The sequence below is a fragment of the Cyprinodon tularosa genome, unplaced genomic scaffold, assembly GCF_016077235.1.
Source record: "Cyprinodon tularosa strain WSP-4 unplaced genomic scaffold, ASM1607723v1 ctg35, whole genome shotgun sequence".
Lineage (NCBI taxonomy): Eukaryota > Metazoa > Chordata > Actinopteri > Cyprinodontiformes > Cyprinodontidae > Cyprinodon > Cyprinodon tularosa.
Window position 1 is genome coordinate 934,730 of NW_024039063.1, and position 27,882 is coordinate 962,611.

A 27,882-nucleotide genomic window follows, 5' to 3' on the forward strand; every position below is an offset into this window, starting at 1 on the left:
TTTCCGTTTTCAGATAATTTGATTTAACCTTTAAGATAAGAAAAGTGTATTTAACAAGTACACATAGAACATAATGCACAAGATACCTACTTTGACACGACAGTTGTGCTTCAAAGAATAACCAATCAAAACCTTTTTTTGTATCTTTATTATTTTGATATTTTATTCAAAAAATATTTTTTTCCATTTTAAATCAAATAAATTATGACTTTCATGCTTTGATCTTCAAGTGTGTCATTAAGTTTTTACAACTATTAGTTTTTAAAATAATTTGTTTACTCAAAGTCACACGTAACAGCAACAGAATGTCATGTCTGTCTGCCCCTTCAGCAACTCAGACCCCTGAATCAATACACCCGACAAGATTACATTAGTTTGACGAAAACAACACAAGTAGGGGTTGCTAGATAATGAACCCCCTTCCAGACAGAGGAGACCTAAAGATGAGTCATTTCAATCACTTACCTAAACTACTTCCCTGGGATTTCTATATTACCTGGACCAAAAAAGACTTTTTATCTTCTTTTTTTGTATACAGAAAAATTGTTAAGGCCATGATAAGCTTAATACAATCATGTCAAAGATTGAAAGTAACCTCCACAAAAAAAGAAAAAGCCAAACAGGGAATATTTAGAAGATAAATATCTACTTGGTACATTGTATTCAAATACATTATTGGAAAGCGGAGTACAAATATCTTGTTAAAAAAAAAGAAAGAAAAAAAAGGTATACATACATACATATCTATATTTAAAGGGGATCAACTGGAGTCAGAGCTTCACATCTATAACACTCAGATTCCCCGTGTTCAGCCAGTCCTGAACCAGACACACAATAAAACTCAGATTCACCTTAAAGGACCTTAAAGCAAAAGAATTCAACCGGTCATTTTGTTCCATTTTTTTAGACAAACTTTTGCTTTTAATTTGGAATCTGCAGGAAGAGCCAGGAGCCACAGAATCAAAGCTCCTGGCAGTTCAGAGGGAGGTTTCCACAGTCACCAATTATTTGGAAAATCATGTGTTTGTTGCTGATGATTCAATGTGCTTTACATAGTTTGAATTCTGCAAAATAATCCCAATACAGACACTGCTACACTGCGTATTGGTAATGTTTATCTACTCCTATTGCAATATTAATACAACTGTTGTGAGATCTACGCAGCAAAACTTCATTTTGCATGCAGTCTGTGCATGCAAAATGAACAAGTTAAATGCAGTATTAATGCCACCTGTACCATTGGCGGAGCTCCTCTCTGGTCGCCTCCATGCCGCCCAACACTGATGCACTATTTACACTTAGATTGGGTTTTATTTTACAGAGACGGAATTCTAGGGTTTAATTGGCTATAAGTGATGGTGAAAGTTTCTCAAAAATAAATAAAGTTTTCAAATGAGATGCTGAGAACATGGTTTAAAAAACTGTTTAAAAAAGAAAACAAGGGCACAATTAGTTTACCATGGCAGGTTCCTGATTTATGTATATCATTAAATAACATATCCAACAATAAACATCTATTAAAATCTTACTCCTTTCAGTATCTTTTTACCATCCAGTTAAATTGAGATGAGAAAGCTCCTGACATCCTGTTAGATATTTTGGTTTGATTCACCACACCAGGATTATCAGTGCCCTCATCAAGAAACCCGAAACACACAATTTCACAAGTCATTCCTGTGAATCTTTATAATAAAACCTAAATAAAGTAGTTTATCCAGAAAGATATGGGGGTCAGACATTGTTAGAACCATTAAAGAAAAAAGGAAAGGCAACCTATATAAAAATGTAGTAAGAATACATTTATTCTCATTAAATGCCAGAGCAAAACAAATCTAAATCAGTCCTTATGTTCAATGTTGCTGTTTCAACACCAAAGCATTTTTTAATCAACTGTGAGAAAAAAAGAAGGAAGCAGGAAGAAACATCTGACTTGAATCCGAGTAATAACATGTCTGATTTTACAGACTGAAATCGGTAAAATCAGTCAAAAGCTCCAGAATTTTATCTTATTTTTTTAAACATCTGCAGAAGGCAATAAATACACTTTGATGAAAAGTCAAATGTCTGATTGTTTTAAATCCTAGAATAGCAGATTGTCTAAGGCTATCAAGTAGTGGCGGTTCTAGACCAAATGTAACAAGGTGCTAGAAGGGGGCCAGCGTGTTTTCACAGAAAAGCATGAAATAAAAAACAGGGTGACGGATTCAAATATATTAAGACAGCTGCATGAAATGAAATTTCTATTCAATTAGATTAGATATCTTATTAGGTCAATATACATTTATAATTTAGGAATTTTACACATTTTGACTTCATGTAAGTTAAAAATTACCGTTTTCTATACAATCTGAATTATAATTCAAGAAAAACTGATAAATTCAGCTGTAAGAATTAGAGTATTGTTTAAATTTGTTTTGACAAAAACATTTAGCAGATGAAAACTGGGATCCTATCTCAATACCACTGGAGCTATCACCTTATTGTTTTTAGACTAGTGAAACAGAATTTGTAAGGGAAAAAAAATGTATAAATCGAAATAACCTATCAGTAACCATGTCTGTTCTAGTACATATCATTATCAGAATTTCTCTGAGCATTATGCCTCCAGTGCAGGGGCCATAACAGGAGCCAGGACATGATCTACAGGGGCACTGGCCCCTGTTGGCCCCTGTCTTGAACCACCCATGCTTCCCAGAAACATACAGACACAGCAGGCAGAACATCTGCTGATCTGTTTATGGACCTTTGCCTAAAACACAGAAGCTCAAACTGCTCCCCTTCAGATTTTAAGTCCTGAAAATCTTCTGTCCTTTTGCTCATTTGACTCTTCGTATTTTAGGTCAGCAGGTGTCTTTGGCTGCACGTCAACAGGTGAGGCAGGAAATACGACGCTGTGCCGTCGTCTGGTATAAGCTCCAGGAACTCTGCGGGGCTTGTCTCCATTGCAACCACAACCAGGGTCTCTGTTGGTATGAAAACCAGCATTATTACATTCATCTGACGATTTTGTGTCATTCTTACCCGTAAATTACCAAAAAAGCTCATAATATCAGATATTCATGTAGGGTTTGAACATCTAAAAAAAAAGAAAATTCACCTTTGAGAGCCCCGAGCAGGATGCTGTTATCAGCAGCTGCCCTTGTTCGCTCGCACAGCTCAGGGAGAAGCTTCTTCCACCAGAGAGACTATAAAGAACAGAAAACTTAATCAGATGGTGAAAATATAAATTAATAAATAAGTGACATGGGAACATAGTCATGCCGCACTCAAAACCAACCATGTGTTTATCTTGTAACTGGTGGTTGGCATAGGCTATAATGGCCTGTGGACACCGGTCCAATAACTGCTCGATGCTGCTGTTGTAGTGACCTCTTCTGGTGTCACAGAGGAGGTGCAGGCTGAAGGCCCACAGGGTTTCCTCAGACAGACTCTCCAACAGAGGCGCAACGGTTCCGACAGAGAGAGACGGACCACATAGCAGAGACTGCAGGCAGAACAACAGGGTCCATTAGACTAAAATCATTGGAAGAAGGAAACAAAACGCAATTCAAAGAATTACAAATATCAAAAGCTAAAAATATTCAATGCTTAATTGGCTGAAAATGCTATGGCCTTTATTCTTAGCCATTAGGTGGATATCCTTTCTGTATGTAAATAGATGCATTTCAAGTTAAGTTAAGAAAATGGCAGAGATGGTATTTTATTTTTTTATAATTTAATTCAATAATCAATGACCAAATTATCTAGAAATTACATGAAGAACTCTTCCTAAAGGAGGTATTTGGAGCAATGAGGAGTCATAACTACAACAGAATAACACAAACTAAGAGGGAACACTTGTAGCCCATATCCTGGATGCATCAGGGTGTGGTGCTTGAAGCTCAGAGTACAGCAACGGTTTTGCAGCAACAGAGCTTTGCTTTACAATCCTTCAAGAGACTGCCTTTATCCTTGTTTCCTTTGAACTTTTTCCTTTCACTTAACTTTTGAACACAAAATGTCACTATGGGCCAAGAATGAAATGTTGATCTCAGAAGTATTTTGTTATATATCTACCATATATAAGTTCAGTGTGCTTTGTAGTTGTACTTGTGTATTTGTTTCCTCCATTTTCTCTTCCATCTCTGCTATTCCCCTCCTGACAAAATATATGGGTGCATGACATGAACAATTGCTCAATTTGGGATGCAACAACCCATGTAGATTTGGCTCCAATACAAAGATTTGTGTAAATTAAGACGGATATGATATTACAACCCTTCTAGATTACGTGACCCAAGAGAAGAAAAATGCCCAATTTACAGTAGCAGACTCCCTCACCAACCTACTTCTTTTGCAGAGCCATTTGTTCTACAAGACCTTCCACAGACCCGATTCAGTGGGGAATCAGGTGTTTATATAGTAAGCTTGACAGCGGTGACAGCCAATCACACAGGAAAAGATGGATGTCAAATCAGGACATTGTGGGCGATCTAAACTCAGGGAAGCGGGCTTCAGCTTGAACTGCGGTTTTCAGGTTGGTCCTAGTGCCCTATGATTGTCTATGTACTGTAGTATAACATTGTTTGTTGGACGATAAAAAATGCAGGGGAGGAAAATGGACTTTTGAAAAACATCACACCGATCTGTCCATCGATCTTACACTCCATCCGTCCCTCACTCGTGAACAAGACTTGTACTCCTCCAGGTCCGTACTTTAATATGATAAATGTAGCAAAGTACAAAAAGGATTAAAGACATCTTGTGGGCAACCTTCTCCCTAAAATAACAATGTTTGGGAAGGATTGTGAGACCAAAGCTAATGCTTCTACGATAGAAATAAACATACCTGTTAAGAAATATTTTTTTAGAAGACATAAGGTATTATTGGAATTTTAGCATCAGAGAAATTGCATATTTAGATATACCTGCAGTTTGTGAAGCGCTTCCCTGTGGTGGTAGCTGAAAGTTTGAGCTGGGTCCAGGACACTGAGCCATGGGTAGAGAGCCCCGTAATGAGAGCATGAATTGATCTGAAACAAGAAGTTAGGAAACGTGAGAACCTGAAATCATGTAGCGAAACGGGGTCGTCAGGAAGAAGATCTATGAACTAAAGATGAAAGTGGAACTGTACCAGGTCATCTGCACTTTTCAGGGACTTGTGTTTTGTTAGGGATTCATTGGCTGTCAGTCGGTCGATGTAAACTGAAGCCAGTCTGAACAGAAGCTCCTGAATGACGGGATCCTGGGAAGAGGCCATCAGCATCGCCTCCCAAAAGTCCACCTGTAAGGTGTTTTCATATCCCAGCTCCTACACACATATAAACATAAAAAAAATCTTGCCACCAGTTTCAGAAACCTCATTAAAGTCAGTGTAGTGCTACACCATTCAGATTGATAATAAGCAGCAGAGAAGCAGACCTTAAAAACTTGATCCGCCTGTTCCAGCTGGACCTTACTGTTCTCATATAAGGCAACCATGGCAGCCACAAGCAGTCCAGGCTGGGAGTCTGCCAGCTGTCGGGCCAACGCTGTGGGACAGACCTGGTTATGTTTGGCTCCTCCGCCGCCATGCAGCAGCAACCTTGGCTCCTCAATAAACCCATACACCAGCAGCATCTGAGTGGAGCCCACATGGTTTAATGCATACAGAGCAGAATACTGTCACACAAAACATACAACACATCCATTTGTAAATAGTGTTCATATTACATGAGTAATTTGGTGTTTTACCCAGAATGTAATAACTAGAATGAAAAAATATGGAGCCGTTAGCATTTGTAAGCGACTGCATCATCTTCACCTCAGCATGTCTCTCCATCAGCTCTGTGTACTGTGCCACGGCGCCCAGACGCAGTGCCATGGCTGCCATGCTGATTGTCAGAGGCACAGACACACCCATGGTGTCCTCCAAACGTCTCAAGGTCTGCAGCGTTGCAGTGGGGTCAAGGTTCACCATGCAGGGACTAGCACACACACTGACGAGTATCGAGGGCTCCGACTTGCTGAGTATTCGAATGACCTCATCTGCATCTTCCTGATAGGACACAGGAATGAAATGATTCAATTTGAGTTGATTTCAGGTTCTTTTTCTGAGCTGATAAAATATCTATGATGCAGATAAACTCATGTGCTCTTTATACAAAAGGTCGATATGTTGCAAAGAGGGGTTATACCTGACTGAGATTCTGGTCCATTTCCTCTAACAGGTAATGTTTTAGGTAAAACAGAAAACCAGGTCCATAGGAGTGAGGGCTGCCTTGAAGTGGGCGATTCCGGGATATGACTTCAGTGACCGACAGACCGGACATCCTGTAGTACGGCAAGGCCAGGTGGCAATCCTTCTGACTACCCCTAACAGGACAAACGAAAAGAACTGCTCTTGGTGGGCCACTCTGATTTGAAAAAGTTCTTACACCCCATCTGACCCAGCTTTGACAGTTGAAAATAAAAGAGTCAACTGCAATAAATCGTTAATCAATAAAATAAACTGTCATCTTCCTTTTATTAGAAAACATCCACTTTTAAAGTATAATTGCTTTAAGTGTATTTTACTGTGTAATCAAATTCAACATTACCCTTAATTCATATTTTTGTAAAATACCTCTCAAAATTGGTCATTTATCCAGTCCATTTCCAACATGCCCCATTAGCAATTACGTAAGCCCCGCCTTTGAAAACCACTACTTTAAACTACAATGAAACAAATTTACACAAAAAATGTTAAGGAATTTATAAAAACACAGTGATCTAATAAAGTTATTCTCAAATATCACAATGAGTCATGTGAGGAAACATATGTGTCAAATTAGCATCACTGATTAAAACCTTATTTAATGACTTTGCATGCAACTAACGATTATTTTGCTGATCGATTAATCTGTCAATTATTTTTTTCAATTAAATCAATAAAAAAAAAAAAATTGGATGGCAAACGGTTCCTTAGGGAAGATTTTTTTACAGAATTTAACCAGATGAAACTAAAACATTTCCTCTTGAGGAGTTCTGGATAGCGCATGTTGACAGAAGAAAAAGTTTTTGTTAATCTTAAGTGCAAAATATTTATAGATTTTATAGTTTGATAAATGACTGCTCTAAGTGGGTTTCCCTTTCAGCTAAATTGATGTTTTAGAGTCTCTATATTCCAGTTAACGGTGAATCGATTACTAAATTAGTTGAAAATTATTTTAATTATCGATTAATCAGGATTAAATTATTTCAGCCCTAATTCCTACCTCTGAGGGCTAATCTTAATCCCAAGAGTGAAGGATGAAAAATCTAAACCTAAGCCTGGTGGATTTAATAGAAATTCATTGAATTCCCATTTCCAGAATTGATTGTAACAACGGCGGTATGATACAGTAGAGTACTCATCAAAAAATTTAATGACATCAGATTTGGGCAAACTGTAGAGACTTCAGCAGTATTGCAATGCATTATGGGAGATAATAGGGACAGACAGAATCAGACTTGCCGATTCAAACATGATGCAACTGAAGAAAATAAAATATTATTTTAGAAGATATTACATTAATGTGGAAAAATATTTATTTCCAATGTAATATACTGTAGTTCTTCCTGCAGTGTGTAATTTTAACTGAACATGTCCTGGCGGTGAACTGGAAAAAAAAAAGAGTTAACACAGCCCTGATGCTACCTGCTGAAACTGTCTCCAAGCTGGGCACAGTTCTGCCTGAACGCCTCCTCCAGCTCCTCCCTGTGTGTCGGAGCAGCCATATTTCTGTCACATTTGCCGCTCTGCTGCCGCTCCGATGACTCCAGCAGGGCCGAGCGGAGGAGGAGGTGAGCTTCACTGAGGAGGTGTCGAAGCCCCAGGCCCTGAGGGTTATTCTCTGCATAGCGCTGGCTGTACTCAACCTGGCACACATACGCAAGACAAAAAGACTCAAGTTCACTCCAACATATACAGTCTTTGAAAAAATATTATTAGAACACCTTTGACATCAGAAATAATAGAAAATGCAATAAAGTACTAACTGCTATGTGCATCATATAACTAACTTATAAACTAAATGTAAGCTTCTTTAATCAAAAATATGGAAAATGGCTGAATCTCACCACTTAAACTTATTAGCTATCTTTGTTTTAATTTGTTTTTTATGATATTTGTCTGCACCATTTGTACCTTTAGTTGAACCAGACAATAAATTGAGCAAGAAAATAAAATCAGAAGGATAGTCTAATAATTTGATGACTGCGAACAACTGCAGGGTCTAAAAGCCAAATAATAATATAAGGTTATTATTTATATGCTTAATACTGCAACAATTTAAAGTAATTTCATTTGACTTACTTTTTAAACTGCTTGGTTAAAAAATAAAAACAAATACAAAGACCCATTATGAAATGTTTAAAGCCCCAATGTTTAAAGCCTATGAATAAATATTATAAAGAGCGAAGTTGGTTATGACGAGAAAAACTTTCGTAGCTCTTTGTTACCATTTCCTGGTAGAGTGTGAGGGGGGGTACGGTTTTGACAACATAGAGATTCCAGCCATGTCCAACCGTGCTGGTTTCTTTGGGGGATGAGATCGCCCACCTCCTGCTCCTGAGGTCAAAAAGAGGGAGGAAAGATAACAAACACGGCTCATCCTGAACAGTTAATGATTTTGGGTTTTATGCTGCCTATCTTTCCAGCTGCTCTCCAAAATCCTAAAAAAGTGTTTAGTTCCTGTTTAATTTCACTTAAAGTCATCAAACTTTGGGTTCAATAAAAAAGGGGGGGAAAAGCTCATTCAGAAAACATATTTATGTTTGTTCAGTCTTGAAATAAAAATATTTAAGTATTGATGCTGAGCGATGTGAAAAGCCAAATCTTTATCTTGCATATCAGGTCACTGAATGTTTGGAGGCAGTTTTGCCGATGAGTCATGCAAAACTGACAGTTTCTGGTTTTCTTCTGATTGAGCATTACGCCTGATAAGTAGACAATCTACACTGTAATTAAAAAATTCCAATTTTGCACAAATCTTTTCGTAAAAATTTACTCCACAGGAAAATCACAACTTGTGGAATCTGGTTGTCTTAGACACTCAAGGGATTTTTTTTACTCCTACCTTATTGGGCAACAGGTATTGAGAAAGTTATTGAGTTTTTTCCTGCTTTACATCTACAGTAAAGCAGAAAATCTATGATAACTCAAAACTGAAATGACGATTCACTTTAATTTTTGCTCCAAAAACTTATCCCCAACCAAAAACACACACAAACACAACATGGAGTTATGACGAGCAGCTCAGCCCTGAAGGAGAGCGCTGCAGTCTAAACCTCTTTGCAGGGAAAACAAATGAGGTTTGAGAGTTTTTTTTTTTTTTTCCAGAGTTTAGACTGAGTTTAAATGAGGCTGCACATGCATGATAAACAAACAGAGAGGAAAGTGTTTACCTTTTTTATAATTACCATTATGTAATTACATCCCTTTAACCTCTCTGAACCCATGCAATCAAAAACAATAGAAGAGCCAAACTGACATGAGCAGAGGAACACTGAAAACACTGAAAACAAAGAAACAGTTAGTCTATGGTTAGTTCTCACGAGGTAACAAGGCTATCTGAGGGATTGGTGCAAAGTCAATAACGCAAAGTAAGGGACTGTCCACTGTCTAAGTGCTTATCTAGGAGGAATGAAATATGAAAATCAATGACTAGATGCAATCTGCTGGGTTTCCTTAAAGGTATAGTGGAGGATGTTCTTTTTCCAGGTAGATCATTAAAATAATTGGTCCTCCTAATTGTCAATCATTCTGGTGATGCGTTTACATAAGGCATTCCTATGTGCTCGTCCCCATTTTCACCTACCGGTAGGGAGTCTGACATAGTGGAAAAATTGCAAATCTTCTTTTGGAAATTAAGCTTGTATGAGCGATGCAAACAGCAACTTTTGAACAGAGCGTGCATGAGGAGAAATGGGCTCATGCACACCTTTGATAGGCGTTCCCTCTTGGGAGCGGGTACAGGGTTGTGCAGGTGCATTTTTCTTTTTTTAAGTGGAGAAGGCAGGTCTTTTCAAAAATTTTCGAAGATCCCCCACTATACCTTTGAGCCAAACCAATCGGTCTGTATGATTTGATTAAATTGACTATGCAAAGTCTATGTGTTGTTATATTGGTGCTAAATAAATAGATTTTAAGTTGATTTACATGTGATTCTTTCGAAGAAGCCTGAAGTTTCTGTGTTGTCATTTTTGCCAGAAATTAAGAGCTTTGAATGCATGGTGAGACTGAAGACCAATATGAGGGCTACTGTAATATGTTTAGCAGTTATTGTCAGCTATTTTTTAAATGAGTTGGGCTCGAAAATAAAGAAACTGTAATAAAATCTGGTTAGAACAGCATCAGAAGTTTCATTTTAGTCCACACGTTCATGTTGACACCACAGATTTGCTGACCAACGAGGGGCACACACTGGGTGCAGTTAGGAGAGTTAAGGGCAGCGAGGTTTCAGCTCTAAAAAGGGAGCTTTTGTCTCTTTTAGAACAAGCTGCAGCATCACATATATGTATACCTGTTGGAGCATACTAACTTTATAAATAATTTGTCTAAAAATATTATTTATGCTGTAGCTAAGCACAAAAACCAATGCCAAAATATAAAATTGGAAATTGTAAACCTGCCTTTAACAACACAATATGTGAAAGATGCCCTTATTTATAAATAAGGGCATTAAAAATGCAAAATTTTCATTTTTTACCCCACAAATACATACAACTATGCTTATCTAAATCATTTTGATATAAATAGTCCTATAAATAAAACACCTTGTTAAGCATAAATAAGAGTCCTAACATAGAGTTCTTTGGAGAGGTCTGCACACAAATTAAATTTTTTATGTTTTCTTGAGATTCAAGAAATAAACGCTTTAAATTAATAGTACAAATTTCTCACCGGAGAAAATAAAAATCCAATATTCTTTTGCAATATTTGCTTGAAAAACAATACTTTAAATGTAAAAATTATAGTTTTAAAAAAGATCTGTGTCTTCTGATCTTTGATTCAGTGTTATTAGGCAGTCCTTGCTTGTTTTTCTACAGAGCTTTGTTATGAAGGGGCTGTAATAGCGTGAATTCATACTTTGCATATAAGTCATTTAAAATTGACCATGAAAAATTTGCACCTCATTGTAAACGGAAACGTCATCGTAATCTAGCCAAAAGCTGCTGAACGCAAATACTTATCGATTCCAGGCTCTTAACTCATACTACTATGATTATACTAAGAGACATGATTACGGATTGGATTGTTTTAGACTGTTTTAGTTTCAAATTGATCACCAATTAAATGTTTTATGGAAACTTGTTGTAAAATCATAACTAGCTGTATTTTACACAAACTCATTCTCCTTCTAGTTTTACATTATGCAACTAAATTACAAATTTACCAAAACAAAATCTTATTTTGCTTCTTTCTTAGCCAATATCCTTTATCCTTTTTTACTTTTTATCTTTCCTAATTATAAGTAGTTAGGAAATTTAATTATTTGATTTATATCAAACGAGAGAAACCAAATAATAGAGAAATGGAATTTAAATTCCAGCTTTCCGAGACCAGGCAAATACAGGATCCAGCAAGCCCCATTGTAAGGGGAGCCTATTCTGCATGTAGATTTAGATGCATAACAGCTGATTTATGCAGTTATAAAGTTTGGAACCCCACCCTCTCCCAGTTCAACTGAAGAAGCTCATTGAATGAAGAGGAAAATGTCTTTAACTACGGATCTGAGGTCCAGTTGCATTATTTTTAACCTTTGTTCGGATTTACCATAACCTGGATGACACAAAATCTTCCCCAGTAAACAACGGTTTAAGTCATTCCTTTTACAGATCTCAAGGAGCAATTAGAAAGCAGTTTTAAGTTGTTGTTGTTTTTTCCTGGTGCAGATATTTTATTTTGGGACAATAGGACAAAAAAACTATTAATATTCCATTTACAGGTGAAAAATTAGAACCTATAAGGATAACAAATCAATATACTCAATAGAAAACACTAAAGCTTCATTATTTGATTTCATTTGTATAGGGTAAAAAATATGTTCTTTTTATTTCTCTAACAAATTTCTTTGTAATCACATAAACAAATGTGGTCATCTTTTGACAATGGGTTAATTTTCTCATCATCACAAGAAAGCAGATGTCATTAAAGAAAACTCCCACAGAGTTTGTTTTGATTGGATGGCTGTTCTCAGCTTTCTCTAAAAACAGCGTTTTATTTATCAAGGTTTGTTTAAAAGCGAAAGCTGATGTCAATAATTACAGTGAGATTTTAAGTTTTGTTGCAATGCAGCTTGATCTAAAAATGACAACCAACTCTCAGGGGGCGGAGGAGGGGGGGTGTTTGGGATTGTCTTACAGAAAGGGGCGTGACAGAAGGCTCTCCAGAGCAGGTGTGGTTGCGGGATCGATTCCCACGGCAAGGAAAATAGCAGTCAGCATGTTGTGCTCTTTCAACTCACTAAAATAATAACACACATATGTACAATAAAAAAAGGTTTATAAATACATGCATGCTGAACTGTGTGAACACTTAACTAACTAGTGTTTTATAACAACAGGCAGGAATTTAATAAGATATTTTGATGAAAACCTTTAAAAAAAATAAAACGGATTATACCATGGTCTTGGTGAGTCCTTGTTTCTTATTGGCTGTAGGGTTCATTCAGCATTGTAGGACATCTATAAAACGTTATGGTCAAAAATATGTTGATTGATCCTAAATATTGTGCTGGCTCTGTCTAAAATTATACTTTGTATAACTTAACCTAACTTTAAGCCGTGGTGGTCCGAGCTGTAGGTAGGACAAAGCCAGTTACGTAGGCAATGTGTCAAAACAACATATATCGAGTTCTCCACTCAGTCACTTCATGTAGAAATGTTTTCTTAATGGTTTAAAAAAATTATGACATGTCATTAAATGATTTAATATTCACATATTTTCTAAGTGACCATGGTATAAGCTGGATTATGCCTCACAAGGTCTTATAATAATCAAAAATGAATAGACTTCACCTAGGATGGTTTATGCCTCAGTTTCATCCATTCATTTATGATAATAGGAACCCTGCAGCCATTAGCCATTAAATATCCCATAAGATGTAAAACCTGAGTATGTGTGGCTCTGGATACTGCATGTGTGTGACTTACAGGCCTCTGCGTTGTGTGTGGCGTTCTGTTTCCTCTGGAGTTTCTGTGTCGGCAGTGGAGAGTAGAATAACATGGCGACCGTAGGCACACACTGACTGCAGACCAATAAATAACTGCATTCTGAGCGCACACACCTCCAGGCTGCACGGTGGACAAGCCTGTCAACAAAAATAAATAGATGCTTATTTACCTATGAACCGACACGATATGGTAGCAGTTCTAAATGATCTTTGTCCTGTTCCTTTCAGATGTAACCCTGCTTACACCAACCTGAATGAAATAATAGTTTATTAGCCGTTAGAATCTCTCCCATAATGCATTTACTGTTAGAAGCCTAAAAAACATTATAATCTGAGCTTTAACCAGATTAATTAAAAGCATGAATTAAAAAGTATGGAAAATTAACAACAACAAAAAATAAAAAAAAATATTGAAAATGATCCCTCAAATTCTTTCTGTAGTTTACCAAACAGATTTTTTTTGTTCTCTTATTGTAATTCACCTAAAATATTTTATTGATTTTTCTGAGAGGTATTGATGAGATCAATAAAACTTTGTAATATGCCAAAATATCACACTTAAACATTTCTTATAAGTAAAATTAACCTTCATGGTGGTGTCAATGTAGGGGTCCTCAACCCTGGCTGCTACTGCTGAACAACGCACAGTGAAAGACTGCAATGCATACCTGCAAGGCAAAAACAGAAGAACATGTTTATATTTGCTTAACTTTGAATAAAGAGACAAACACAGCGCAATAAAAGTTATGCTAATACTTCAGTATTTTCTGAAAAATATTCTACAAATTTCTATATAGATTATACAGTTTTCTATGATTTTCTCCAGTGTTGCTAACTTACTTTGTTATGACATGCAACAGGTGACCTGTTAGCACCGCCTGCAGCACCTTCTCCGGATACTGATAGGCAGAAAGCAGCTCAACTCCACCCCTCAGACTGTACAGGTATCCAGCAGTCGGAAGAGAAAAGAAACAAAACATGCAGGCTGGCTCATCCACAGACACCGATTGGTTACCTGAAGAGATAAGAATACCGAATATTATCTCCTTTGAGCACAACTAATGTGGTTTATTATCATCTATATCAATCAAGTCTAAGTCTGTAAGTCATCCATGATTGAAATCAGATTCTTTGTTAGAAAGATTTTATAATTCTTGTCAAAAATGACAATGTGTTCATCTTACGGGTGAACATTGGGTAGATCTGCAGGGAGTGTAGCAGCATCTCCTCCACACTACAGCCTTGAAAGAACTCTGGAGTAAACCGCCTGCAGCAGAGATGCAACACTAGTTCAGGTCTCTATACTTGTACAAAGACATGCATTTCTAAAACAAATAACACTCACGCACCTAAAAAGAACATAGGACATAGTATAGTTTCTGCTTTCCTCCATTCCAGTCTGTTCGATGTTGATGGGGATGTCACACTCTATGGCTCGATCACCGAGCAGCTCCTGGTGTTTGGGAATAAGCAGGAAATCGACCTGGTCCTCTTGATGATCTGCTGAACACATAATGCCTGCTCACAGGTTCACGTTTTCCACAGAAAAAACACAGACCTCTATGAAAAAACAGTAAGGAAAGGTTAGGTGATGGAGGTTTTTTTTATGATGATGCCACTGTAAGGATACAGACAGACAAAAGCTATAAATCAGAAGTGTTACTTGAAAATTGTTAAAAACAATACATGCCATGTAAATTGTCATCATGCTGTCATCCTGGTCATGGCAACCAAAAAGCAGGCTTAAAATGGAAGGCAAGTGACTTTCACAAGTTTTTTTAAAAACCTTTCAACACCTATCCAGGAGTCTTTGTCAATGAAATTGATGAGGACTCCTGGTTTTCAGAAAAAAAAAAAAAAAAAAACTGTGAAAGTCCAGTTACCTTCCAAGTTAAGCCAGTTTTGTGGTTAAAACAAAAATGAAGAGAAATAAATAAAATGGTTTAAACAGTTAGATAATTTTATTAAAAGCTGTAGTAAAGTAAAAAACGTTTTCAATCCGGATTTTAAAAAAAGCAAACATTTCTACACATTTCTGTGTTTTTTGGTGATTTTTGAGAGCAATTTCTGCTTCAGCTTGTGTTGCTCTGGGAAAACCTAATAAGCAGTTCATTAAAAACCTAGCCCTGTTTATACGGCTTACCCAGGACCATTTAGTGCCAAGTAGACCAGTAGGAGAAATGAAAATGATATCTTTAAATTGACAATTTAACTGCAGTTACAAAATTCTGTTGTGAGGTGTCAGTATCAGCTATACATCAACTGACTGAAAATGTTGCACATCTGTCTTTACAAAATACCTCAATCTCTTAAATTAAATGGTCAATATTTAAGAGCAGCTTGTTTCAAGTCTTTCTCCACCTAAAGGTTGAATTTAGTTCTGGACTTTGACTGAACTATTCAGACCCATGAATATGCTTTCACCAAAACAACAGCATTGTACCTCTGGAAGTCTACTTCCAGAATTTATCTGCTTTTTCTCACAATTCCTACAAAATCTGACCAGTTTCCTTGTCTTCACAGATTAAAATTATCTTCACAGTTCCTTCAGTGTTACCTTGGGTTGTTCTTTTTGACTGCTTCTTTTATTAACGCTCTTCTAACTGAGCTTGGTAGTTTTGACGGATGGTCATGCCTCGGTAAGTATGGACTTGTGCTGTCCTCTGCAACTTTTCACCTGACCTGTCTGCAGTATCCCTCACTCTTCAGGATCAGGGATGGAGCTACATGGGTACGTACGTACAGATAAGTACAGAATTCATGCTCTTTCCATAACTAGATTTTGTGTTTAATTGGGTAAACAGAAAATTATGTGTCTCTGGAAGTCATCTAGGAGTTTTCAGTGGAATAATAGATAAATAACTATTTTAATAAAAACTTATTAAATAATCAATTTATGTAGATCTTAGTACTTGTAAATATCAATTTTATCCAGAATGATTTTTAATAAAAAGATGTTCGCCCCAGAACTCAAACCTGAAAGGATTTTATCCACTACACATTTTATCTAGAAAGCACGGATGTTGAAATATATGCATCTATTTGTTAGCAAAGGCTGTAGGAAAGTATAGTTTTTCTTTATTTAAAAAATATGGATGTTTTGCTCATTAATTTTCCTGTTTGAAGAGTGTAGATTGACCATGAGGTTCTGGTGCCACCCCTCAGTGTACATTGGTTATTGCCTGGCCACCCTAATAAATAATAATAAACATAGGCGGATCTACTGGGGTGGCAAATGCCACCCTAAATGACAGCCTTGCCACCCCAGCTGCCACCCCAGTTGGCGGTAGGGGTGGCGAGGCTTATAAATTATGGATCATTTGAGAATTACGACCGCTAATTTCCAATGTCGGACTGCAGTGAATGCAGCACGAGATGACGCGAGAGTGACTGAGACTGATTGTTTTGAAAACCGAATGGGGCAAAGCGAGGGAGCCAGGGGTGATGGGGAGAGGAGACATGGGATGAAACGGGTAGAAACTGATTAATTATCTATTGAGAAATGAAATCATAATGAAAGCACAATGTTGCTAGCATAGCTGCAATGCTGATTTTGAGATGATAAAAATCAGGTTGCAGAACGTTATTTCTCTATCTATGATGTTAGTTAGGCCTGACGTCTCAGGCTCATAAAGACATATTTACGGTCAACTATGACAGAAAAGAGACGATCAAGTTTGATTGTACTCAAATCAAAACGCACAAAGGCATTGGATCTAAATAAAGTTGTGAAGCGTTTTGCTGAGCAACATGGAAATCACTGCATTAAGCTGTTATAGTCATGATAACTTTATGTTCTGCTCTCTGGTGGGCCTTTATAGAGCCGTTACATTTTGTTTTGGCACCTGAGAAAATCTGATATTTCCTTTAATAAAACCAAAAGTGTTAAAAGTTAAAAATGTGATACTGGAGTAAATCCTGCTTAATATGAAGCAGTGTTGTTGTTTCTTTTTTTGTATATATAATATGAAACTATCCAGAAATGACCTGTATGAACCTACTCACAAGCAAAATGTATTTTTATGTTGCTTCTTTTCAGATTTGTGGAGATTTTGATGTAACATACAGAACCCGCCTTTTTGTTGATTTGTTGATACAGCAGTATGGAGGACCAACTCTGCGATATTTTAAAATAAATACAGAAATAAATAAATGCTTAATAAATAAATAAGCATACAATTAATTGCCACCAAAAATACAAACAACAAATAAATGTAAGTAGAAATTAAATTATACAGCTAGTCATAAAGGTATATAACTCTTTTAATTGGCTTCTTTATTTCTTTGCCTTTTTAATATTTACCTTATTTATTTTTTTGTCATTTATTATCTTCAACTTCATTTTTTAATTACTTATATTTTTAAGTATTTATTTATGTGCATGTTATCATATTTTTGTCTGTTTTATTCTTCCTTTGTATTTTTTTACCCTAGTTATTTCTTCGCCGCTATTTCTTTCTGCCTGCCCTTTTTACATTTCTGCCTGCCATTATAATATAATTTCTAATTACATTTATTTGTTGATTGTATTTTTGGTGGCAATTAATTAATAACATGGGTTTTAAATTTGAATTTGTAAAAAAAAAAATAAATCAAAATTATTCACTACCTTGCCTTAGTCTTTCACAAAGATATACTGCCTTATAAAAGTATTTGGCCATTTGAGGTTTCCAACCTCAAACCCCTGAAATGAAATTTATTGGATGTTTTAAACTTTTTTTAACAAATAAAAAACCGCAGAGTGTGGCGTGCCAAATTAATCACATTAATCAACCACTCTCCAGAAGTTCAGCAGGGGTCTTTTGTCTTTTGTGAAATTTAATGGAGGTTGGCAAACAATTAGGAAGTGCATTACCGCCACCTACTGGTATGGATTGTGGAACAAAGTGACATTATATTAACCGTTAAATCTATCTACTTTATATCCATAATATAATAAACCAATATCCTATATCTTTATCTAATATAATCATTATTTATTATTAACAATATCTTGTCATTTTATGTTCCAGATAGTTTTGTTCTTCCCTCCATCTCCAACCTTGTAACTATATTTTCCCAGCTGATTTCTTTGAGTCCCACAAACTTTTCAGCTCCATTGGAAATTATCCTGATTTTTTCCCCTCTTATGCTTGGCTTGGTCTGTGCAGTTGATTACATAGGCTATGAATAAAATGAGTTTCTCTAGCATCAAAATTAAGTTATATTTTCTTTCTTTATTTGCTTTTGTACCAGATTCTGAGCTTGATTAATTTCTCCTGTCCTTGGTCCTTGAACTCTCTTTACCGTTTCTGCATTGCTTATATATTTTGTTGTTTTAACCTATTGTATTTCCTCTGCTTTCTTTCTCACCTCACATCCTCCATAGCTGACTCTGTGCTGGCCTCCACAGATGCAGCACCTTCCTTCAACAGCTTCCCTGCACTCCTCGAATCTGTGTTCTTCTCCATATTTTTAACACCTTTGTTTTCCCCTAAATACTGCTGCCAAGTGTCTTTATCTTCCAAGAAGACAATCCAACATGTAAAGCAAAATCAACCATGTAGTGGTTCTAGGGTTGTCACGATACTAAACTTTTCAACTCGATACCGATACTAAGGAAAATATTCGATACTCGATACCATTTTCGATACCACAAGGATAAAATTTCAACAGAAATATTTTGATTAATAATTAAAATACAATAAATAAATACAATAAACAATAAGAACAACATTTTGAGGTTGTTTGCTGTGCACAGTATTTAGCAAGCTTGATAAAAAAACTTACAAAATTAAAATTAAGTTTTCCTTACTTGGCTATGCTTTGCACACATAACAATGACACTAGCCAAACCGGTTAAGAAACAAAAATAATTTTCAGCAGCTGCAACTGTTACAAAAAAAGTCTGAAACTGAAAGGTGCACAGAATTATTCAATCACAGTGTTCAGAAAGTGCATTTTCCTCTATTCTGCAGTTTAGATGAATGACTGTTTAGGTGCGACTGGTACTCGATACTTTTGAAAATGAGTATTGCATCCGGATACAACATTTCAGTATCGATACTTTTTTGAGTATCAATACTTTTGACAACCCTAAGTGGTTCACAAATAAACATATCTAGGTGTTAGAATGGCTAAGTCAAAGTCCTGACCTGAATCTAATGGTATCTGTGGAAAGAACTAAAAAACGCTGTTCACAAGTGCTCTCCATCCAAACTCAAGACAAAAGCAATAGCTTTTTATGTGTTAAAAACAGTTTTAAATACCAATAAATGTCACCACATTTCATGATCATGTACCACTCACCAAAAATTTTTATTTTTTTATATCTTTATGTTTGAAGCCTGAAATGTGGCACAAAGGAAGAAAACAATTCAAGGGGGCCAGATGCTTTTGCAAGGAGCTGTATATTAAAGCTGATAGTCATAACAAGACAACTTAACATTGGATACATTCTTTAGCAAGGCACTGATAATTGGTAACTCACTGATTTGTTTAACTATAAATAAAATTGTCTTATTTATATACATCTCTTTTCTGCATCCATTAAAGGACATCAAATAAGTCTGCAATATTAGTTCTGTGTTCGCATTTAGGTCGTTTATAAATAAAAAGTTGTCTAATTACATCCAACATCAGATCCTTCCTCTATTCTACAGTTATGCTTCCCAGGCCTTAACCTGCTATTAAAGATTATTGGAGTTAGCTAAGTTTTATTTACCACTCTTAAAGGAGTCTGGTGGTTCCTCTGTTGCTGTGGTTTCAGTTGTTGCTCTCAATTTCAGAACCAGAACTTCAAGATCTCCCTGAATAGCCACATATCCTCCACACAGCGCCACCTAAAGGGCAAACAAAGATACAGATGGAAAAGATTGAATATTTTTAGTGTTAGCAATATATCGTCGTTCATCGTTGTTCAGGCAAGCAGCCATGCAGGAAAGATAATAAATTAATTTGTTAACTGTATCACTGAACACTTGACAGACTGTATTTTTCCTAAGCTGTTCAGCCTCCCCGACGGTTTGCATGAAGCTGGTTGACAAAACCATGAAAATATTAAATGAACCTGTTTAGGAAAGATCTTTGAGAAATGGAGGATGACAGAACGTTCAAAGTCCAAGACAGAAAGATCCGGATTGGCAGCAGAATTCTGACCTGTGAGAAAAAAAAAAAAAAAAAAAACATAAAACAAACAAAAACAACCAATAAATAAAAACTAAACAAAAAGTCAGTTGAGGCAAACAGAAAAAACAATTCATATTTCTTTATCGATATTAATACAATACCTGGTATTCCCTCAATACTTTTTAAATTACACTCTAAACATATTTACTTGTCCGTTATGTTGCTGATAGTAAAACAGGAGCTTAACTTCTGACAAATTTTATGAAGTAATTCATAAAAAGTTATTTATAAAGGGTGACTCTCACCCTTTAAATCACCTCGATTCTGACTGCAGCTCTGCTCTGTGTTCGACCAGGAGCTCTGAAGGTTCTGCTGGTTCTCCTTCTGTTATACAGAGAAAACTATTTTTTTAATCCATTCAAAGATGGACATTTATAAATCTATAAATCAATGGACTATTATATAAATTAGCATTTAGCTACATTTAACAAAGCTGGATAGTTAAATGTACTATCAAAGCAATAAAGCCAGGAATGTCAGGTTCAGGGTTCTTACCAGGTTCTCTTGGGTATGTCTCTTTAAAGCAAAAAGAACCAGAGTTTTCTCGCAGCCGACCAGAAGGTCCCCCTTCACCGGGCAGGATGCCAGGGCGACAGGATGCTCGGACAGAGGGATCTCGATGATCTCCATCTGCACTCCGCCCCAAGCAGACGCTCCACGGAGTAAGTGGCCCAGTAAACGCACCCCAACACGCGCCTTTTCCTCTGCCTGAACCAAAAGCAGGAAATATTTTACTACAAAAAACTTGACAGAAGAGGCTATTCGTTTGCCTGTGTGATCTGTATTTCAGAGCTTGTCTCATATTTTGCTACTTGGAACAGCTGGTTGAAAACTCTGTGTTCTAAAAATCTTAACTAAAAATCTCAAGCAACTCAACTACAAACAGATAAACTCACATTTTGTTCGAAAATATTAAAATAAGGAATTTTATACATTTAAAATGAGCTTTCTGGGAGATTTAAATTCCTGTTTAGAAAGCTAAATTATATATTAATTTGGACAAAGGATCTAGAAAGAGTTTTCATTTGGTCTTGCACAGTTTAAATGGTGTATAAGAACAAAACTTTATTTTTGATTAAGCAGCTGTATGCAACAAACACAGTGAAGCTGCAGTTCTTTTGATGGCCACTTGAGGGCAAATCCAAAAGTGGGGAAGTGCCACTGCAATGCGGGGTCTCTTTATAAAGGTTGCATACAAACTGGGTCTCACCGCTGCATTCCTCCTTGGGTTAATTTCAACTTCAATTCAATTCATTTCAGTTCAGTTTATTTATATAATGTCAATACACAACAACTCATCTCAAGGCACTTTATAGAGGCAATACTGTCAGATTGGTTAGGAAAACCAGTTGATTGCCTCCAGTCATTAACTTGTTAGACATGCTCCTCCCGGATGAGCTTGCAGTGATGACCTTCACTTGCATTTTGCTTCTGACTCTTCAACAATCCCTCACACCGAGCATGCTTGTAGCAACAGTGGAAAGGAAAACTCTCTTTTAACAGGAAGAAATATTCAACTGAGCCAGGCAAACCATGTGAAGCTTAAAGGAATAGTACACCCAAAACATGATTAGCCTTCATTTTCTACTCACCCCCATGCTAAACAACACTCTGGAGTACTTTTTTGATATCTCAAATGCATCTGGAGATCTGGGAGGCTTCTTGCTGTCTGCTGACATTCAAATAATGGAGGTCTATGGCGCCCGAGGCAGAAAGGTCCATAAAAGTCCACAAAAAGCGTGTCAATATTCCTCCATACTGCTCGTCCAATGTATTCCAAGTGTCCTGAGTGGGTAGCATCCAGAATTTACTCGAAACGAAGTCATTTAGAATGTTTTTAGAGCATAAACAGTAGTGTATAGGATTTCCTGAAAGCGCGCACCTGCGCGTTCACAACGCTACGGAAGCCGGCAGACCAAACCAGATGAAAGTGCGCATTCAGCGTCTGCTCTGCCAATAACGCAAGCGTAGAAGAAGAAATGTGCTGTTTACCTGTGCAAAGAAAGAAACAACGAAGGAAAAATGTCTGAGGACTTCAGTGTTGAGGAAGAGCATGAGTTCTTTGCCGAGCTGAATGCGCACTTTCATCTGGTTTGGTCTGCCGCGGTTTCCGTAGCGTCGTGAACGCGCTTTCAGGAAATCCTATACACTACTGTTTATGTTCTAAAAACATTCTAAATAACTTCGTTTCCAGTAAATTCTGGATGCTACCCACTCAGGACACTTGGAATACATTGGACGAGCAGTATGGAGGAATATTGACACGTTTTTTGTGGACTTTTATGGACCTTTCTGCCTCGGGCGTTGGGCACCTCCATTATTTGAATGTCAGCAGACAGCAAGAAGCCTCCCAGATCTCCAAATGCATTTGAGATATCAAAAAAGTACTCCAGAGTGTTGTTCAGCATGGGGGTGAGTAGAAAATGAAGGCTAATCATGTTTTGGGTGTACTATTCCTTTAACCTACTAAAGGTGGAGATGGAGGTGGACTTCAACCCCCACCACCACAACCACATACATACACCACTACCACCACCAAACACAAACACACTGCCTTGCACACAAAGTAAGCAGTCTTTCAAGCTACACATAAATTCTGTAAAGAAGACAGCCCTGCAGAGGCTACACTTTCTGCTACCATACAACCTTCCACAGGAGCTGCTGGTCATCTTCAACACTGCCATTAATCAGTCTTTTTTGAGCACATCATCCCTGTGTAGTTTGCCTAATCTACAAAAAAAGAGTAGCAGTTTCCCCAGAATGTGTCTGTGATGAACTCTGAACCAACCAAGCTAGTCAGACATTGTGCTTTCCACTTTTTATTTATCTGCCAAAAAATTACATAGCACATACTGTCATTATCCTGCGTTTAACCCATTGTTAGGGCATGCTTTCTGCATAGTGTTGTTGTTTGTACTTTTCATTATGATGAGATGGTGGGAAACCAATGTTAAGCTCCTTGTTTGTCCAAGCAAATGTTGTTAAAACGAATTCATCAAACATACATAAAAAAAGAAAAAATATGTGGAAAGTTTGGTTTGGGTTTCATAACCATTACTGTACCTGATAACGCCAGTTTGTGTAGACTCTAAGATAGGTGGCGCTGTTCTTTTCCTCTATGGTTACCAAGTAGTCCCCTGAGAGACAGAAACAATTAGAGCCATGGTGACAAATGACTCAGTCATTCTCTAACTTGCTTTTCGAACTGCATTGCAAACATGCAGATGGAGAAAGAAGAAAGAAAAAGAAACTTAAATGTATTTTGATGTAATATTACATTAAATGATAAACTCATAAAACTCATTACACAACTGTGAACATGAAGAAAATGGTTTTAAAATCATTTCAATTTAAAATCTGAAAACTGCGGTAGTAATTTGTATTTATCCTCTTTTATTCTGATTATTCTATGTTAAATCTAGTTAAGGCATTTTTTTTTTCACAAGTCACTAGTCAACAGCTTCCACCCGTGTTAATAAATAAAGGTTTTTTAAGGACAGAAAGGACATTACCCGACATCACAGAGAGTAAAAACACAAAACAGGTTAAAGAAACAAAGTTGTACAGACATTTCAAGCAGCATTAAGTTATGAAACAATATTCCAACTAAAGCAGAGATCTATGTTCAGTCCAACCCACAGAGAGGACCACATACATCACGCTGAGAGAGGACCACACCTATCATGCTCATCCAGATAGGGATGACACCTAGGGTTGTCACGATACTAAACTTTTCAACTTGATACCGATACTAAGTAAAATATTCGATACTCTATACCATTTTCGATACCACAAGAATAAAAACAAAGACTCTAAAATTCAACAGAAATATTTTCATTACTAAAAAAAAATACAAGAAATAAATAAAAAAACAATAAGAATAATATTTGAGGTTGTATGCTGTGCACAATATTAAGCAAGCTTGATAAAAAACAAAATTAAAATTAAATGTTCTTTCCTTGGCTATGTTTTGCAGACATAACAATGACACTAGCCAAACCAGTAAAACAAAAATAATTCTCAGCAGCTGCACCTGTTACAAAAAAGGTCTGAAACTGAAAAATGCACAGAATGATTCAATCACACAGTGTTCTGAAAGTGCATTTTCCATTTGTATCGATACTTTTGAAAATGAGTATTGTATCCGGATACAACTTTTCAGTATCGATACTTTTTTGAGTATCGATACTTTTGACAACCCTAATGACACCCCACTTAAAGTGCAGCAGTATCAATGCAGGGAAAGCAGCTGATGCAGAGTTGAAAGAACGGTACATTCTGAGCCCTCAACTTACTGGAGTTTGAGAGACTGGTTAGAGTTAAGTTAGTAGAAGTCCACATCTCTGTCAACCTCACTTGGCTTGTGCTTGCTTTGGAAGCTCCAGCAGGCCTTCCTCCACGACACATACTAATTAACTTTTAACATTTCATGTACATCCAACGGTAATGGAGAACCGATCCCCCCCAAGAGACATTTATACATACAAACTTAAACTCAGTTGTGCAGCCAACACCAAAACAACAAAAATGGGGGGGGGGGGAGTCCTCTGAGTAGTTAAAAAATCTAATTCTATTTGACGAAAGAGGAATGTTATGCATTGAAAGGGGAGCAGGCAGCATTGTGCTGTGGAACTGCTTCCTTCAGCATCAACAGGAAAGCTGTTCAGATTTCATAGGGAGGTGAATAGAGTTAAAAATAGGACAGCCCGAAAAGAAAACCTGGCTTCAAAGGCCTTTTTCACCTTTAAACATGACAGCAAAACATACAGCAAGAGATACAATGCAATGGTTTGGAAATCAAATCGCTTTCATAAAAGACTCTGCAGTAAGATTTAAAATAGAAAGGTTCAAGGGCAATGCATGCTTTTCTGAGGCCCTGTAAGAGAGAGCAGGAAGTGTCTGTACCTATAGTACTGTGCTGGATTCTCCTCACTGTGCCCATGGTGGCAAAGCGACAGATTAGAGGACAGCCCTCCTTTTCCAGATTGTATGCCTCCACCTGGGTTCAGTTTTAAAAACAGACACGGAGAAGAGCATTAATCAATAATATTGATATGCATTCATTTGTAAGCAAAGCATCAGACTGAAGTACAGCTGTGTCTCCCTCTGAAGAGTTAGGCTTATAGCTACAATATCTCTAATATATCTACATAAAAAGAAAGTAAAATGTTCTCTGTGAGGACATAAATTATTAAATAAGCTGCTTTCATAATGTGTAAAAATAAAGTGTAAAAAATAAATGTAAATTGATAAGCAGACTGTTATATATATATATTTTGTTCTGAGTTAATCAAAACTTTCCATTTTCCTTTTGATTCCTGTTTTGTTTTGCATTTTGAAAATAACTATTTTAAGCAGACCTTGCATCCTCCTGTTGTCACCACAAACAGCGTTGTGCCGCCACAGCACACTAATCCAGGTTCCTGCTCCACCTGAGCCACAGAGACACAAAACATTTTAAAGATACTGTAACTAGTCCTGTTTTTTTTTTTACATTGTAGATCTAATGCACTATTAGTATATTTACCTGCACAATCTGCTGGGATGCAAAAGGATGACAGTTGTAAACATGCACCATGTTTGGTCCTTGATGTGGAATGGAGATTCACACCCAGAGTGTATAATTCATCACTAAAGGCTGCTCTTTTCGCTCAATTTGGTTACATTATTCCTCTTAAGGCTTCATCCATTGGAAATCTGCTGTAAAAAAATAAAATAAAATAAAAAAATTGTATGATATGAGGTTATTCCAATCATCCCGTTTACTCAATTGTTGGTACAACACCATCCTAAAAATATTTCTCCTAAAATTATTTCTTTATTTTTGTTTCATATCCATAACAAATTTCAAAATATGATTTTAAACTCAAAATGTCAATTTGAGAATTATTGTAGAAACAATATTTATTAATATAGCACCAATTTTTCTTTGTTTGTTTTAGGATTTTTATTTTTCAACAGCCCTGATTGAGGGTGACAATATAAGGCATAAAACTTTAATTTGAACAATATACATGTATAAAGAATATTTTTAGAGAAACCCATGGAGTTTATAACATTAAAATTGGTTTGGATTTTCACAGTTTTTGTTTACATTAATAAGAATAAGTCCTTAGCTCTTTGACAATCGAGACTAATTTAAGTCATTTTCACTTGGAATTTGTAAATCTCTCAATCGTGTTCAACTGTGTTTCATCAAAATAGAGTTTGTGCTTTACAGAAAACATTGAATAAAATAAAATAAAGCCCATTTAATAATTTGGGGACTTCTTAACAAATGGGTTGATGACTTAAATCTAAAAGAGACACCCTGCTCTCAAAAAAAGCTAAAAAAGTATTGAAAAACATACCTCAAGACAATTAAGGTTGAATATCCATACGTGCTTCAATCATATGTTATTCTAAACCCAATAAATTAATATGTTATTCTAAACCCAATAAATTAATGTCTAGTTATCTACACATCTAAATAAATTGCAATCCTTTGCAATTTTGATCACTATTTTTAATCTGTTTAAATAAGAGATGGCTCTCATTATAGTTATTGAACATTTTGATTAGTTTTAGAAAATCCATGCCATTACTGTAAAAGCTTGCATCTCTAAATATCCTATTCATTTTATGTATCAGAACCACAATTTGTTTCAGGGTCAAACCATTTTTTGTTACTTAAACAAAAGATTTTTACATGACATAGGAATGTCTCTATACTTATTAAAATCAGGAAAGTAATCTAATTATATTTAGGTGACAAAATAACAAAAAAAGGACAGACAATTATTTGAAAGGATTAATTAAGGATGTTTATAAAGAGTCTGCATTCACTTAATCACTGATGTGATTAAAATCCTGCGAATAAGATTCATCATAGTTTATATATATATATATATATATATATATATATATATATATATATATATATATATATATATATATATATATATAGTTACCTTAAATAAATAATAACGACATCCTAAAGCCTATAAACAACCGATAACTAAATTGATATCATCAGAGAAACCAAGTCATCCCAGAACGTAGCTCTTGGGTTTATTTTGAACACTTCATCATCACTTCTTTCCAATATCGAAACTAAAAGAAACCCAAAGAGTTCATGGAGTTTAAATAAAAACTGCTTCACCAAACCTGCCGTTTAAATCGTATGTTTCCCAGCAAACCAAAGGCTGAAACAAAGCAGCGGTTCTCCTCTAGGTTGTCCTCCTTTCTCACTAATCGATATCACATGCTGCAGTCTTGTGAGCAGCAGCAGTGTTTGGTGGAAATAAATTCACACATTAGTCACATCGCCCCTTTGTTTCCATTTTAGCTGCTTTGACTGATATTTTACATATAATAGACATATGAGTAAATTAAAATACCTAAATTGCTGTCAAGACCTCAGCTTTTTCTCTGTCTTCCTTATTGAGTGACTGCAGGAGTTTGTTGATTTCATACTGCAGAGCAGGAAGTACTCCACCCATAATAAGACAAGGCTCGCCCTCTCTCAGTGCTGATTGGCTTAGGAGGCTGCCTATTTGCGCTAGACTCAGTAATTGGTTAC

The 27,882-nt window shown here is 36.3% G+C and overlaps 1 protein-coding gene across 7 annotated transcripts; it reads right to left on the reverse strand.

Moving 5' to 3' along the window:
• Positions 1-1,776: 1,776 nt before the first annotated feature.
• Positions 1,777-27,819, reverse strand: hps3 (HPS3 biogenesis of lysosomal organelles complex 2 subunit 1). 7 transcript variants are annotated; one of them, XM_038295043.1, is made up of 25 exons: positions 27,701-27,819; positions 25,849-26,021; positions 25,682-25,753; positions 25,227-25,320; positions 23,385-23,458; positions 20,817-21,029; positions 20,579-20,645; positions 20,203-20,291; positions 19,858-19,975; positions 14,504-14,654; positions 14,339-14,421; positions 13,995-14,169; positions 13,741-13,822; positions 13,135-13,292; positions 12,344-12,445; positions 8,440-8,548; positions 7,637-7,857; positions 6,156-6,333; positions 5,783-6,016; positions 5,401-5,598; positions 5,114-5,290; positions 4,908-5,012; positions 3,278-3,484; positions 3,098-3,185; positions 1,777-2,963 (listed from the first exon to the last, which is right to left on the reverse strand). In XM_038295043.1, the coding sequence occupies exons 2-25, from the start codon at positions 25,897-25,899 to the stop codon at positions 2,836-2,838; spliced, it is 3,174 nt and encodes a 1,057-aa protein (XP_038150971.1). In that variant the 5' UTR covers positions 25,900-26,021; positions 27,701-27,819; the 3' UTR covers positions 1,777-2,835. The 7 variants fall into 7 exon arrangements, with proteins under 7 accessions (XP_038150971.1, XP_038150970.1, XP_038150966.1 ...); XM_038295042.1 differs by having other exon boundaries at positions 14,504-14,657; XM_038295038.1 differs by having other exon boundaries at positions 14,504-14,672.
• Positions 27,820-27,882: the final 63 nt, after the last annotated feature.